This window comes from Taudactylus pleione, unplaced genomic scaffold, assembly GCF_031769625.1.
Source record: "Taudactylus pleione unplaced genomic scaffold, aTauple2 ptg001518l, whole genome shotgun sequence".
NCBI lineage: Eukaryota > Metazoa > Chordata > Amphibia > Anura > Myobatrachidae > Taudactylus > Taudactylus pleione.
In genome coordinates, this window is record NW_028285916.1 from 934,844 (window position 1) to 953,458 (window position 18,615).

Here is an 18,615-nt window from a genome sequence, read left to right on the forward strand (position 1 = left end):
ACGGGACACCCGGATTGTCCCTATTACGAGAATCATGTGAGTGACGGGACACCCGGATTGTCCCTATTACATGAATCATGTAAGTGACGGGACACCCGGACTGTCCCTATTACATGAATCATGTGAGTGATGGGACACCCGGACTGTCCTTATTACATGAATCATGTGAGTGACGGAACATCCGGACTGTCCCTATTACATGAATCATGTGAGTGAGGGGACACCCGGACTGTCCCTATTACATGAATCATGTGACTGAGGGGACACCCGGACTGTCCCTATTACATGAATCATGTGAGTGACGGGACACCCGGACTGTCCATATTACATGAATCATGTGAGTGACGGGACACCCAGATTGTCCCTATTACATGAATCATGTGAGTGACGGTACACCCGGATTGTCCCTATTACATGAATCATGTGAGTGACGGGACTCCCGGACTGTCCCTATTACATGAATCATGTGAGTGACGGGACTCCCGGACTGTCCCTATTACATGAATCATGTGAGTGACGGGACACCTGGACTGTCCCTATTACATGAATCATGTGAGTGAGCGGACACCTGGACTGTCCCTATTACATGAATCATGTGAGTGAGGGGACACCTGGACAGTCCCTATTACATGAATCATGTGAGTGAGGGGACACCTGGACTGTCCCTATTACATGAATCATGTGAGTGACGGGACACCTGGATTGTCCCTATTACATGAATCATGTGAGTGACGGGACCCCCGGATTGTCCCTATTACATTAATTATGTGAGTGACGGGACACCCGGATTGTCCCTATTATATGAATCATGTGAGTGACGGGACACCTGGACTGTCCCTATTACATGAATCATGTGAGTGATAGGACACCTGGACTGTTCCTATTACATGAATCATGTGAGTGACGGGACACCCGGACTGTCCCTATTACATGAATCATGTGAGTGAGGGAACACCCAGACTGTCCTTATTACATGAATCATGTGAGTGACGGGACACCCGGATTGTCCCTATTACATGAATCATGTGAGTGAGGGGACACCTGGACTGTCCCTATTACATGAATCATGTGAGTGAAGGGACACCAGGACTGTCCCTATTACATGAATCATGTGAGTGACGGGACACCCGGATTGTCCCTATTATATGAATCATGTGAGTGACGGGACACCTGGACTGTCCCTTTTACATGAATCATGTGAGTGACGGGACACCCGGATTGTCCCTATTACATGAATCATGTGAGTGAGGGGACACCTGGACTGTCCCTATTACATGAATCATGTGAGTGACGGGACACCTGGACTGTCCCTATTACATAAATTATGTGAGTGAGGGGACACCCGGATAGTCCCTATTACATGAATCATGTGAGTGACGGGACACCTGGACTGTCCCTTTTACATGAATCATGTGAGTGACGGGACACCCGGATTGTCCCTATTACATGAATTATGTGAGTGACGGGACACCCGGACTGTCCCTATTACATGAATCATGTGAGTGACGGGAAACCCGGTCTGTCCCTATTACATGAATCATGTGAGTGACGGGACACCCGGACTGTCCCTATTACATGAATCATGTGAGTGACGGGACACCCGGTCTGTCCCTATTACATGAATCATGTGAGTGACGGGACACCCGGACTGTCCCTATTACATGAATTATGTGAGTGACGGGACACCCTGATTGTCCCTATTACGTGAATCATGTGAGTGATGGGACACCTGGACTGTCCCTATTACATGAATCATGTGAGTGAGGGGACATCTGGACTGTCCCTATTACATGAATCATTTGAGTGACGGGACACCCGGATTGTCCCTATTACATGAATCATGTGAGTGAGGGGACACCTGGACTGTCCCTATTACATGAATCATGTGAGTGACGGGACACCCGGTCTGTCCCTATTACATTAATCATGTGAGTGACGGGACACCCGGACTGTCCCTTTTACATGAATCATGTGAGTGACGGGACACCCGGACTGTCCCTATTACATGAATCATGTGAGTGACGGGACACCTGGACTGTCCCTATTACATGAATCATGTGAGTGACGGGACACCGGGACTGTCCCTATTACATGAATCATGTGAGTGTGGGGACACCCGGATTGTCCCTATTACATGAATAATGTGAGTGACGGGACACCCGGACTGTCCCTATTACATGAATCATGTGAGTGAGGGGACACCCGGATTGTCCCTATTATATGAATCATGTGAGTGACGGGACACCCGGACAGTCCCTATTACATGAATCACGTGAGTGACGGGACACCCGGACTGTCCCTATTACATGAATCATGTGAGTGACGGGACACCCGGACTGTCCCTTTTACTTGAATCACGTGAGTGACGGGACACCCGGATTGTCCCTATTACATGAATCATGTGAGTGACGGGACACCCGGACTGTCCCTATTACATGAATCATGTGAGAGACGGGACACCCGGATTGTCCCTATTACATGAATCATGTGAGTGACGGGACACCCGGACTTTTCCTATTACATGAATCATGTGAGTGATGGGACACCCGAACTGTCCCTATTACATGAATCATGTGAGTGACGGGACACCTGGACTGTCCCTATTACATGAATCATGTGAGTTGCGGGACACCTGGACTGTCCCTATTACATGAATCATGTGAGTGACGGGACATCGGGACTGTCCCTATTACTTGAATCATGTGAGTTGCGGGACACCTGGACTGTCCCTATTACATGAATCATGTGAGTGACGGGACACCCGAACTGTCCCTATTACATGAATCATGTGAGTGACGGGACACCCGGACTGTCCCTATTACATGAATCATGTGAGTCACGGGACACCCCGATTGTCCCTATTACATGAATTATGTGAGTGACGGGACATCAGGACTGTCCCTTTTACATGAATCATGTGAGTGAGGGGACACCTGGACTGTCCCTATTACATGAATCATGTGAGTTGCGGGACACCTGGACTGTCCCTATTACATGAATCACGTGACTGACGGGACACCCAGATTGTCCCTATTACATGAATCATGTGAGTGACGGGACACCTGGACTGTCCCTATTACATGAATCATGTGAGTGACGGGACACCCAGATTGTCCCTTTTACATGAATCATGTGAGTGACGGGACACCTGGACTGTCCCTATTACATGAATCATGTGAGTGATGGGACACCCGGACTGCCCCTATTACATGAATTATGTGAGTGACGGGACACCCGGATTGTCCCTATTACATGAATCATGTGAGTGAATGGACACCCAGATTGTCCCTATTACATGAATCATGTGAGTGACGGGACACCCGGACTGTCCCTATTACATTAATAATGTGAATGACGGGACACCCGGACTGTCCTTACTACATGAATCATGTGAGTGAGGGGACACCTGGACTGTCCCTATTACATGAATCTTGTGAGTTGCGGGACACCTGGACTGTCCCTATTACATGAATCACGTGAGTGACGGGACACCCAGATTGTCCCTATTACATGAATCATGTGAGTGACGGGACACCTGGACTGTCCCTATTACATGAATCACGTGAGTGACGGGACACCCAAATTGTCCCTATTACATGAATCATGTGAGTGACGGGACACCTGGACTGTCCCTATTACATGAATCATGTGAGTGACGGGACACCGAGATTGTCCCTTTTACATGAATCATGTGAGTGACGGGACACCTGGACTGTCCCTATTACATGAATCATGTGAGTGATGGGACACCCTGACTGTCCCTATTACATGAATTATGTGAGTGACGGGACACCCGGATTGTCCCTATTACATGAATCATGTGAGTGACGGGACACCCAGATTGTCCCTATTACATGAATCATGTGAGTGACGGGACACCCGGACTGTCCCTATTACATTAATAATGTGAGTGACGGGACATCCGGACTGTCCCTATTACATGAATCATGTGAGTGAGGGGACACCTGGACAGTCCCTATTACATGAATCATGTGAGTGAGGGGACACCTGGACTGTCCCTATTACATGAATCATGTGAGTGACGGGACACCTGGATTGTCCCTATTACATGAATCATGTGAGTGACGGGACCCCCGGATTGTCCCTATTACATTAATTATGTGAGTGACGGGACACCCGGATTGTCCCTATTATATGAATCATGTGAGTGACGGGACACCTGGACTGTCCCTATTACATGAATCATGTGAGTGATGGGACACCTGGACTGTTCCTATTACTTGAATCATGTGAGTGACGGGACACCCGGACTGTCCCTATTACATGAATCATGTGAGTGAGGGGACACCCAGACTGTCCTTATTACATGAATCATGTGAGTGACGGGACACCCGGATTGTCCCTATTACATGAATCATGTGAGTGAGGGGACACCTGGACTGTCCCTATTACATGAATCATGTGAGTGAAGGGACACCAGGACTGTCCCTATTACATGAATCATGTGAGTGACGGGACACCCGGATTGTCCCTATTATATGAATCATGTGAGTGACGGGACACCTGGACTGTCCCTTTTACATGAATCATGTGAGTGACGGGACACCCGGATTGTCCCTATTACATGAATCATGTGAGTGAGGGGACACCTGGACTGTCCCTATTACATGAATCATGTGAGTGACGGGACACCTGGACTGTCCCTATTACATAAATTATGTGAGTGAGGGGACACCCGGATAGTCCCTATTACATGAATCGTGAGTGACGGGACACCTGGACTGTCCCTTTTACATGAATCATGTGAGTGACGGGACACCCGGATTGTCCCTATTACATGAATTATGTGAGTGACGGGACACCCGGACTGTCCCTATTACATGAATCATGTGAGTGACGGGAAACCCGGTCTGTCCCTATTACATGAATCATGTGAGTGACGGGACACCCGGACTGTCCCTATTACATGAATCATGTGAGTGACGGGACACCCGGTCTGTCCCTATTACATGAATCATGTGAGTGACGGGACACCCGGACTGTCCCTATTACATGAAATATGTGAGTGACGGGACACCCTGATTGTCCCTATTACGTGAATCATGTGAGTGACGGGACACCTGGACTGTCCCTATTACATGAATCATGTGAGTGAGGGGACATCTGGACTGTCCCTATTACATGAATCATTTGAGTGACGGGACACCCGGATTGTCCCTATTACATGAATCATGTGAGTGAGGGGACACCTGGACTGTCCCTATTACATGAATCATGTGAGTGACGGGACACCCGGTCTGTCCCTATTACATTAATCATGTGAGTGACGGGACACCTGGACTGTCCCTATTACATGAATCATGTGAGTGACGGGACACCCGGACTGTCCCTATTACATGAATCATGTGAGTGACGGGACACCTGGACTGTCCCTATTACATGAATCATGTGAGTGACGGGACACCGGGACTGTCCCTATTACATGAATCATGTGAGTGTGGGGACACCCGGATTGTCCCTATTACATGAATAATGTGAGTGACGGGACACCCGGACTTTTCCTATTACATGAATCATGTGAGTGATGGGACACCCGAACTGTCCCTATTACATGAATCATGTGAGTGACGGGACACCTGGACTGTCCCTATTACATGAATCATGTGAGTTGCGGGACACCTGGACTGTCCCTATTACATGAATCATGTGAGTGACGGGACATCGGGACTGTCCCTATTACTTGAATCATGTGAGTTGCGGGACACCTGGACTGTCCCTATTACATGAATCATGTGAGTGACGGGACACCCGAACTGTCCCTATTACATGAATCATGTGAGTGACGGGACACCCGGACTGTCCCTATTACATGAATCATGTGAGTCACGGGACACCCCGATTGTCCCTATTACATGAATTATGTGAGTGACGGGACATCAGGACTGTCCCTTTTACATGAATCATGTGAGTGAGGGGACACCTGGACTGTCCCTATTACATGAATCATGTGAGTTGCGGGACACCTGGACTGTCCCTATTACATGAATCACGTGACTGACGGGACACCCAGATTGTCCCTATTACATGAATCATGTGAGTGACGGGACACCTGGACTGTCCCTATTACATGAATCATGTGAGTGACGGGACACCCAGATTGTCCCTTTTACATGAATCATGTGAGTGACGGGACACCTGGACTGTCCCTATTACATGAATCATGTGAGTGATGGGACACCCGGACTGTCCCTATTACATGAATTATGTGAGTGACGGGACACCCGGATTGTCCCTATTACATGAATCATGTGAGTGAATGGACACCCAGATTGTCCCTATTACATGAATCATGTGAGTGACGGGACACCCGGACTGTCCCTATTACATTAATAATGTGAATGACGGGACACCCGGACTGTCCTTACTACATGAATCATGTGAGTGAGGGGACACCTGGACTGTCCCTATTACATGAATCTTGTGAGTTGCGGGACACCTGGACTGTCCCTATTACATGAATCACGTGAGTGACGGGACACCCAGATTGTCCCTATTACATGAATCATGTGAGTGACGGGACACCTGGACTGTCCCTATTACATGAATCACGTGAGTGACGGGACACCCAAATTGTCCCTATTACATGAATCATGTGAGTGACGGGACACCTGGACTGTCCCTATTACATGAATCATGTGAGTGACGGGACACCGAGATTGTCCCTTTTACATGAATCATGTGAGTGACGGGACACCTGGACTGTCCCTATTACATGAATCATGTGAGTGATGGGACACCCTGACTGTCCCTATTACATGAATTATGTGAGTGACGGGACACCCGGATTGTCCCTATTACATGAATCATGTGAGTGACGGGACACCCAGATTGTCCCTATTACATGAATCATGTGAGTGACGGGACACCCGGACTGTCCCTATTACATTAATAATGTGAGTGACGGGACATCCGGACTGTCCCTATTACATGAATCATCTGAGTGTGGGGACACCTGGACTGTCCCTATTACATGAATCATGTGAGTTGCGGGACACCTGGACTGTCCCTATTACATGAATCACGTGAGTGACGGGACACCCAGATTGTCCCTATTACATGAATCATGTGAGTGACGGGACACCTGTTCTGTCCCTATTACATGAATCATGTGAGTGACGGGACACCCAGATTGTCCCTTTTACATGAATCATGTGAGTGATGGGACACCTGGACTGTCCCTATTACATGAATCATGTGAGTGATGGGACACCCGGACTGTCCCTATTACATGAATTATGTGAGTGACAGGACACCCGGATTGTCCCTATTACATGAATCATGTGAGTGACGGGACACCCAGATTGTCCCTATTACATTAATAATGTGAGTGACGGGACACCCGGACTGTCCTTACTACATGAATCATGTGAGTGACGGGACACCCGGACTGTCCCTATTACATGAATCATGTGAGTGACGGAACACCTGGACTGTCCCTATTACATTAGTTATGTGAGTGACGGGACACCTGGTCTGTCCCTATTACATGAATCATGTGAGTGACGGGACACCCTGATTGTCCCTATTACATGAATCATGTGAGTGACGGGACTCCCGGATTGTCCCTATTACATGAATTATGTGAGTGACGGGACACCCGGACTGTCCCTATTACATGAATCATGTGAGTGACGGGACACCCAGATTGTCCCTATTACATGAATCATGTGAGTGACGGGACACCCGGACTGTCCCTATTACATTAATAATGTGAGTGAGGGGACACCCAGACTGTCCTTATTACATGAATCATGTGAGTGACGGGACACCTGGATTGTCCTTATTACATGAATCATGTGAGTGAGGGGACACCTGGACTGTCCCTATTACATGAATCATGTGAGTGACGGGACACCCGGATTGTCCCTATTATATGAATCATGTGAGTGACGGGACACCTGGACTGTCCCTATTACATGAATCATGTGAGTGACGGGACACCCGGACTGTCCTCATTACATGAATCACGTGAGTGACGGGACACCCGGACTTTCCCTATTACTTGAATCATGTGAGTGATGGGACACCTGGACTGTCCCTATTACATGAATCATGTGAGTGACGGGACACCCGGACTGTCCCTATTTCATGAATCATGAGAGTGAGGGGACACCCAGACTGTCCTTATTACATGAATCATGTGAGTGACGGGACACCCGGATTGTCCCTATTACATGAATCATGTGAGTGAGGGGACACCTGGACTGTCCCTATTACATGAATCATGTGAGTGACGGGACACCTGGACTGTCCCTATTACATGAATCATGTGAGTGAGGGGACACCCGGATTGTCCCTATTACATGAATCATGTGAGTGACGGGACACCTGGACTGTCCCTATTACATGAATCATGTGAGTGACGGGACACCCGGATTGTCCCTATTACATGAATTATGTGAGTGACGGGAAACCCGGTCTGTCCCTATTACATGAATCATGTGAGTGACGGGACACCCGGACTGTCCCTATTACATGAATCATGTGAGTGACGGGACACCCGGACTGTCCCTATTACATGAATCATGTGAGTGACGGGACACCCGGACTGTCCCTATTACATGAATTATGTGAGTGACGGGACACCCTGATTGTCCCTATTACATGAATCATGTGAGTGACGGGACACCTGGACTGTCCCTATTACATGAATCATGTGAGTGAGGGGACACCTGGACTGTCCCTATTACATGAATCATTTGAGTGACGGGACACCCGGTCTGTCCCTATTACATTAATCATGTGAGTGACGGGACACCCGGACTGTCCCTATTACATGAATCATGTGAGTGACGGGATACCCGGACTGTCCCTATTACATGAATCATGTGAGTGACGGGACACCTGGACTGTCCCTATTACATGAATCATGTGAGTGACGGGACACCGGGACTGTCCCTATTACATGAATCATGTGAGTGTGGGGACACCCGGATTGTCCCTATTACATGAATCATGTGAGTGACGGGACACCCGGACTGTCCCTATTACATGAATCATGTGAGTGAGGGGATACCCGGATTGTCCCTATTACATGAATCATGTGAGTGACGGGACACCCGGACTGTCCCTATTACATGAATCATGTGAGTGCGGGGACACCCAGATTGTCCCTATTATATGAATCATGTGAGTGACGGGACACCCGGACAGTCCCTATTACATGAATCACGTGAGTGACGGGACACCCGGACTGTCCCTATTACATGAATCATGTGAGTGACGGGACACCCGGACTGTCCCTTTTACATGAATCATGTGAGTGATGGGACACCCGGATTGTCCCTATTACATGAATCATGTGAGTGACGGGACACCCGGACTGTCCCTTTTACATGAATCATGTGAGAGACGGGACACCCGGATTGTCCCTATTACATGAATCATGTGAGTGACGGGACACCCGGACTGTTCCTATTACATGAATCATGTGAGTGACGGGACACCTGGACTGTCCCTATTACATGAATCACGTGAGTGACGGGACACCCAAATTGTCCCTATTACATGAATCATGTGAGTGACGGGACACCTGGACTGTCCCTATTACATGAATCAGGTGAGTGACGGGACATCCAGATTTTCCCTTTTACATGAATCATGTGAGTGACGGGACACCTGGACTGTCCCTATTACATGAATCATGTGAGTGATGGGACACCCGGACTGTCCCTATTACATGAATAATGTGAGTGACGTGACACCCGGATTGTCCCTATTACATGAATCATGTGAGTGACTGGACACCCAGATTGTCCCTATTACATGAATCATGTGAGTGACGGGAGACCCGGACTGTCCCTATTACATTAATAATGTGAGTGACGGGACATCCGGACTGTCCCTATTACATGAATCATCTGAGTGTGGGGACACCTGGACTGTCCCTATTACATGAATCATGTGAGTTGCGGGACACCTGGACTGTCCCTATTACATGAATCATGTGAGTGACGGGACACCTGTTCTGTCCCTATTACATGAATCATGTGAGTGACGGGACACCCAGATTGTCCCTATTACATTAATAATGTGAGTGACGGGACACCCGGACTGTCCTTACTACATGAATCATGTGAGTGACGGGACACCCGGACTGTCCCTATTACATGAATCATGTGAGTGACGGAACACCTGGACTGTCCCTATTACATTAGTTATGTGAGTGACGGGACACCTGGACTGTCCCTATTACATGAATCATGTGAGTGACGGGACACCCTGATTGTCCCTATTACATGAATCATGTGAGTGACGGGACTCCCGGATTGTCCCTATTACATGAATTATGTGAGTGACGGGACACCCGGACTGTCCCTATTACATGAATCATGTGAGTGACGGGACACCCAGATTGTCCCTATTACATGAATCATGTGAGTGACGGGACACCCGGACTGTCCCTATTACATTAATAATGTGAGTGAGGGGACACCCAGACTGTCCTTATTACATGAATCATGTGAGTGACGGGACACCTGGATTGTCCTTATTACATGAATCATGTGAGTGAGGGGACACCTGGACTGTCCCTATTACATGAATCATGTGAGTGACGGGACACCCGGATTGTCCCTATTATATGAATCATGTGAGTGACGGGACACCTGGACTGTCCCTATTACATGAATCATGTGAGTGACGGGACACCCGGACTGTCCTCATTACATGAATCACGTGAGTGACGGGACACCCGGACTTTCCCTATTACTTGAATCATGTGAGTGATGGGACACCTGGACTGTCCCTATTACATGAATCATGTGAGTGACGGGACACCCGGACTGTCCCTATTTCATGAATCATGTGAGTGAGGGGACACCCAGACTGTCCTTATTACATGAATCATGTGAGTGACGGGACACCCGGATTGTCCCTATTACATGAATCATGTGAGTGAGGGGACACCTGGACTGTCCCTATTACATGAATCATGTGAGTGACGGGACACCTGGACTGTCCCTATTACATGAATCATGTGAGTGAGGGGACACCCGGATTGTCCCTATTACATGAATCATGTGAGTGACGGGACACCTGGACTGTCCCTATTACATGAATCATGTGAGTGACGGGACACCCGGATTGTCCCTATTACATGAATTATGTGAGTGACGGGACACCCGGACTGTCCCTATTACATGAATCATGTGAGTGACGGGAAACCCGGTCTGTCCCTATTACATGAATCATGTGAGTGACGGGACACCCGGACTGTCCCTATTACATGAATCATGTGAGTGACGGGACACCCGGACTGTCCCTATTACATGAATCATGTGAGTGACGGGACACCCGGACTGTCCCTATTACATGAATTATGTGAGTGACGGGACACCCTGATTGTCCCTATTACATGAATCATGTGAGTGACGGGACACCTGGACTGTCCCTATTACATGAATCATGTGAGTGAGGGGACACCTGGACTGTCCCTATTACATGAATCATTTGAGTGACGGGACACCCGGTCTGTCCCTATTACATTAATCATGTGAGTGACGGGACACCCGGACTGTCCCTATTACATGAATCATGTGAGTGACGGGATACCCGGACTGTCCCTATTACATGAATCATGTGAGTGAGGGGATACCCGGATTGTCCCTATTACATGAATCATGTGAGTGACGGGACACCCGGACTGTCCCTATTACATGAATCATGTGAGTGCGGGGACACCCAGATTGTCCCTATTATATGAATCATGTGAGTGACGGGACACCCGGACAGTCCCTATTACATGAATCACGTGAGTGACGGGACACCCGGACTGTCCCTATTACATGAATCATGTGAGTGACGGGACACCCGGACTGTCCCTTTTACATGAATCATGTGAGTGACGGGACACCCGGATTGTCCCTATTACATGAATCATGTGAGTGACGGGACACCCGGACTGTCCCTTTTACATGAATCATGTGAGAGACGGGACACCCGGATTGTCCCTATTACATGAATCATGTGAGTGACGGGACACCCGGACTGTTCCTATTACATGAATCATGTGAGTGACGGGACACCTGGACTGTCCCTATTACATGAATCACGTGAGTGACGGGACACCCAAATTGTCCCTATTACATGAATCATGTGAGTGACGGGACACCTGGACTGTCCCTATTACATGAATCAGGTGAGTGACGGGACATCCAGATTTTCCCTTTTACATGAATCATGTGAGTGACGGGACACCTGGACTGTCCCTATTACATGAATCATGTGAGTGATGGGACACCCGGACTGTCCCTATTACATGAATAATGTGAGTGACGTGACACCCGGATTGTCCCTATTACATGAATCATGTGAGTGACTGGACACCCAGATTGTCCCTATTACATGAATCATGTGAGTGACGGGAGACCCGGACTGTCCCTATTACATTAATAATGTGAGTGACGGGACATCCGGACTGTCCCTATTACATGAATCATCTGAGTGTGGGGACACCTGGACTGTCCCTATTACATGAATCATGTGAGTTGCGGGACACCTGGACTGTCCCTATTACATGAATCATGTGAGTGACGGGACACCTGTTCTGTCCCTATTACATGAATCATGTGAGTGACGGGACACCCAGATTGTCCCTTTTACATGAATCATGTGAGTGATGGGACACCTGGACTGTCCCTATTACATGAATCATGTGAGTGATGGGACACCCGGACTGTCCCTATTACATGAATTATGTGAGTGACAGGACACCCGGATTGTCCCTATTACATGAATCATGTGAGTGACGGGACACCCAGATTGTTCCTATTACATGAATCATGTGAGTGACGGGACACCCGGACTGTCCCTATTACATTAATAATGTGAGTGACGGGACACCCGGACTGTCCTTACTACATGAATCATGTGAGTGACGGGACACCCGGACTGTCCCTATTACATGAATCATGTGAGTGACGGAACACCTGGACTGTCCCTATTACATTAATTATGTGAGTGACGGGACACCTGGACTGTCCCTATTACATGAATCATGTGAGTGACGGGACACCCTGATTGTCCCTATTACATGAATCATGTGAGTGACGGGACACCCGGATTGGCCCTATTACATGAACTAGTTGGTGCGTACTTGCAATCATACTACAGAGCGTACATGTTGGTAGTCCCCTCTGCGCAGCAGTAATTGCTCTGCAAGATGAGCTCTTCCCTCCCATGTATCTCATATGCAGTAACTCTTACCTCTGCCCAGCTCCGCAATACTTGGGGCATTAGTGTCCCCTGCTCCACACTCAGCAACAATCACCTTTACTGTTGCCAACACCTCTGATTGGCCAATCTTCACACACAGCCATCTGATTGTGCGCTATGGCGGAAATCTAAGGCCTTTGCCGCAAATCTAGGCATGCACCGCCACCAAAGGGTATTTGCACGGTGTCATTGCCGTTTGGCTCTTTGATGTAAATGAGCCCCTGTGAACTTAAATTGTCTGTTAGTCGTCTTAATGTTGCTTAATACAAATGTTCAACCTAAAAGCGATTTTAGCAAATGAGCCCCAATGCGACATTGGATACCTGGTCACTGCAATGGGACAAGCTGCCCGCTTGTATGATTGTGAAGTACTCAGATAAGGACTCACCTGTTGGATTCAGGAAGGTAAGTAGGACCGTGATTAGGACCATCGTGGAGATCCCCCTGCCATGTCCTGCCATTATGTGGCTCTGACGTGATCTATTAGGTAACAAATTCATGTGATAATCAGATTACACTGCAGCCCTGTCACCCCTGAGCCAGGATTTCTGCATTACCCCTCACACCGGTGGCCGTCTGCGTGCAGGGTCTGTTCCTCCGATGCTGGGCCCAGCAGTCACAGGGTTAAAGCTGTGAATCATTATCCAGGCCCCTGGTGTTATTTTGGACCCTGGTGTTGTTTAGTCAGAGTGAGCCCTCCCGAGCTGACCAAGGGCGACTTCTGTCCTCTCCTCGCCGTGTCACCTGAGGCCAGGGGGGCACACACACAGTTATATACTGTATATATATACACAGTATATCAGTTATAGAAGTACAGAAATTGTTCTTTTCAGTGCTCCGCAGTGATGGAGGCTGTGTTTGCCCTTCTGAGGCCCCTGGTTCAGTATTGGCTGCCCACACTTGTAGGGGTGGGGGTCCCCCTGATCACATTGTTAGGGGGGAGAGACTGAGGGAGAGAGAGAGAAGAGTCAGATCTCAGAGACAACACGTTAAGGGGCCGCACCGCTTAGTACATTGGGTAGATGTGTGTGAATGAGAGATATGAGGACACTTAAGTAACCTGTGCTTGGTGCTGCGGCTTCACATAGTGGGCAAGATTGCTCTTATTTACAGTGCACTTCTACCACATCTATAGGGGCCTATTTATCACACAGCCCTGAAAATACTGGTTATTTGTATCTCTACTGATCACTGTGATTTCAGGGCTATTTAACAAAAAATAAAGTTGTGGAGGCAGCTGAGGGAAAGTGGCCAATAACAGAGATTTACGGCATTGGCCCGTATTCAATTTGAGGCGAAAAGCCGTTTTCACGTGTTTTTGGCAAAAACTTTCGCCGATGACGTCATTTTCGCCTGTTTTGATTTTACCCCGTATTCAATTTGGAAGACTTTTCGCCTAGGCGGAGAGTCAATGTAATGTAATAGGCGGAAAAGTTTCACCTATGAATGGGAGGAGGAAAAAAGTGCAGAATTGGGGTTTTGGGGTGCAACGTTGCGGGAACCCCCGTGCAGCCTACAGACAGTCCCCCAAAGGTAAACTGTGTCAAACATTTTAAAAAAAAAACACTTAAGAACACCCCAAAAAAATCACTTTGAATTTGGGGGCGAAAAAAAAAAATGTTGGGGGACAAAGTTAAAAACTAGCGTACTTGACTCTGGTGGGGGGGTTCCAAAGTGTTTTTCTCATGCAGGGGCTTGCGGCAGGTGGATTTTTCACGAATTTTTCAACTTCACTTTAGCAACTTTTAAATATGCTGACCCCCATTTTCAAGTACCCCAAATTTGCTGGGATAAGTTATTTTCTGGAAAAAATACTTCTGAATACTATTCTGCATCAGGTATAGAAAAACGCTATTTAGCAGCTATTGAGCCCGTTTGAAAACACCAAATACCTTCAGCAAGCCAAATCGGGGGGTACCATAGGGAACCGCAGATGTCAGAGCATCTTTTGGGGGGTGTCAGGATGATTTCCCCAAATCTGACAGAACTTTCCGCTTGTTTCAGTATCGCCGGGATCCATTTTCACCTACTTTCAAATTGAATACGGCGATATGCGGGCACGCTCGCGATACTTTTTTCGCCTGCAAAACAGGTGAAGTAGGCGAAAAGTCCGGGAGGCGAAAATGTATCATGGGTCCGCTGAAATTGACTACTGCTCATAAAAAAAAAATGTTAAAGGAGAAAATGGCACACCGTTGCAAGAAGAAAAGACGCTTTGGGCTCTATTTATTAACATTATTTTTACTAAAATACAGTGAAACAGGGTGTTTTGTGTTTTCACACCCTTTTCACATTATTTTAGTTTCACCTGTAGTTATTACAGGGCAATTGGAGTAGAATTCGTAAAATTCTACTCCAACCCCCAGTATCACTTATTTTTAGCAAAGCAGATTGCATTTCCCATAATTGTAATGGGAAATGTGATCTGTGTGCAAGTTACTAAAAATAAATTGTAAAAAATACCGGGGAAAGCCCTGTGATAATAACACCACCTGGAGGTGGCGTTATCCAGGGTCTCCCCCGGTTACCGGGCTCCCACTCTGCTCTAACGGGGAGAGCAGAGGCGGGAGCCGGTACCAGTAATCAGCTATGTGGTCTAAGCAGACTGCAAGCTGATTGCTGTAAAAAAAAGAAAAAAAAAAGAAAAATTTTTTTTTTTACTTACCTGAATGCAGGGACCGGTGATCGGGCCTCCGGTGATGGCTCCTCTCCGGTCAGCTGGTCTCCCACAGTGCACTGGGGCCCGGTCATCAGGTGATCGGGCCCCAGTGCAGTATGGGAGATCACCTGATCGGGAAGCCCGGAGAAGACCACCGGAGGCCAGGAGGATGCAGGTAAGTGTAATGAAGGGAGGGGGGGTCGCGGGGGGGTGGGGCTTAGTGCCAGGGGGCGGGGCTTAGTGTCGGTGGGGGGGTAGTAGCGGTGGTCGGTCGGCGCATGCGCGGGCTCTTAGTCGCAGTATTTTTTCCGAAAATACCGCGACTAGAGTGCGGATGGGATCCGCAGGGACAGAGCTTTATCGCAAGCTCTGTCCCTGCAAGGGATTTATAGTAAATCCCTGTGATATTGCCTGAATTCGCAATGCGAATTCACTCGGTAATATCACACTACAATCCGCATTCAATATGCGGATTGTAGTAAATAGAGCCCTTTGTATGAAAAATGCAGCATTTTATTTCTATATTTTACCACATCTGCTAGATAACGGCTGTGGTAAAGTGCCGAGGTCGCATGTCCCTACGGTCGTGGCATGTTGCTTACTTTCATTTGCTAATGCAACAATTCGCCGAAGTAAGTCCCAAATCTGTGTGTGCGATGAAAGTGCCAGCCTATCCCGCCCACTGTTCTGGCGCCTTTGTCCCCTCAGACGCGTCTGCAACCGCCATCATTATTATGGGCACATACACCTGCCCCAGGCTTCTCAGCATTCAGTAACCAGCCTGTGAAGAGCCCCCCCCCCCCACCCCGGCAATGGCAGCATTCGGCCATACTGATCATTGCAGGCTGTGGTGATTACTAAATAGAGCGAAAACCTAAATCCAGTCAAAGCGGCCATTTTGAATGAATTCAGGGCTCTTTGGCCTTATAATAAATAGACTCCTGATCTTACTCAAACAATGCGCCTCATTCAGAGATGGACGCAGTAGTTATAGCAGCTGTGCTACATTATGCTAAAAACCACATAAGGCGACTTAAGTAATAATGCGACATCTCTGATCCAGGGGCAGATGTACTAAGCTCTGGAAAGTGATAAACTGCCAACCAATCAGCTCCTGTCATTTTTCTAACACAGCCTAATCATTGACCCTCTGCGACTTAGGGGGCACTGCGACCATCGTTACAGACACAGGTCTGCACTACAGATCGCCAAACATCGGAATAGTACATAAACCATCGGGTTTGCAAACAACTTTAAATCAGGCCCAGCGCTACATGAGCGGTGTGAAGGCGGTATTGTGTCTGGAGCTTTTTCTTACTGTGTGTATAGTGCATATAGTCTGCGCCTTTATGATAATGCCACGACCTATGATTTTCCTACCGAGACGCGCAATGGCGCTAATCCGTCTCAATCCATCCTTAGCTGCACCAGCAACGCCTGCACCAGCGCTACAGCATCTGAACATGGCGTCCTGTGTGTATAGATGCCCCTGACTCGCCCGTCTCTGCCTAACCACCCCGTTACCTCCCAGTAGTATGCACTGAAATCCACTGGTCTTGTGCCCACATTCGCACGGTCTCTCCCAGCAATACCACCAACATGGGATGACTGCATAGAATATCAGTACCGCGCGCACCGCTGAGCCCCCTGAGCGCTTCTTCCCACCTTTGTCGTCTTTCAGATGGAGAAACGTCCCAGCCTAGTGGTTAATGGTTAAGATATTCGTGTAAAGCACAAGTGCAAAAAGTGCATAAAGTACTGAAAGTTTCAGGTAAATCTCTCCCTGTCTGACTTTCTAGGCCGCCTATTGCCCTCCATGAAGCTGGGGAATCAGCTCAGGATGAATCAGGTCAGAGGGAGAGGTAACCGGATGTGTTTTTAGGTCAAACCAACAAAATTCTGGGAACCGATTGGGTAAGGTGTCCCTCCCTCTTCTACGCGTTTCGCCTAATGGACTCTGGGCCTGGTTCAGACCTGCTCGCTCCCAGCGTATGGAAATTCAGCTAATCGACATCAAGGCAGCCGCTCGCACGGCAAGGTATAAGCACGCCCACTATGTCTTGGCGAGCGATCACTTTGGGTTTCCAGACGCCCACCAGCCTGTCTTTAGCCGCCCACTAGCGTACGTCATCTCCACGAAGAATAAACAACTATCGGTACATCGGGAACCATCGGATCTGACCACAGCGCTTGTGGTTGACTGTACAAGCACTGCGAGCACTTCAGTGTAAAAAACAACCAGGTGACTTGTACTATGACGCTGCCTGCGAGTATGCACGCCCCAGAAACGGCGTTGAAACACGCCTGCGTCCTCAACTCAACTCCCCCGTTACTACTGCCCTGCCCCTGTTACCACCCACAAACGGCCTCTCCTGTCACTCATTCCACTGGGCTGTCTTTGCAGGGTGAGCGAGCACATTCCGATCGCTCATACTAGTTTGCGCACTACACACATCTGCAACGAGCGGCCGCTTGCTAGCGAGCGGGTCTGAATCAGGCCCTATGTCAACACACAAAACGTTTGTAAGCTACGAGGAGCACTAGGTGGTATTTGTGTATTAAACTATTACTGTGTAGTCTTTCTATATTGTGCATGTGTACTCTTTTAAGCCTCCACTTTATGTTCTCGAGTTTTAAATGTCCTTGGCGCAGCAAATGTTTACCCCACAGTCCCCCATGCACGTTTTGATGCTTGTACAGACCAGCAAATTTTACAGCGG

The 18,615-nt window shown here is 48.2% G+C and overlaps 1 protein-coding gene across 2 annotated transcripts in view; it reads right to left on the reverse strand.

Moving 5' to 3' along the window:
* Positions 1-14,077, reverse strand: part of PLA1A (phospholipase A1 member A) — a 90,423-nt gene extending 76,346 nt beyond the window's left edge. For both annotated transcript variants that reach the window (XM_088463941.1, XM_088463940.1), the window contains exon 1: positions 13,625-14,077. In XM_088463941.1, coding sequence (XP_088320067.1) covers positions 13,625-13,736 — 112 coding nt within the window. In that variant the 5' untranslated portion in view covers positions 13,737-14,077. The remainder of the gene's footprint in view (positions 1-13,624) is intronic.
* Between the last annotated feature and the right edge of the window lie 4,538 nt (positions 14,078-18,615).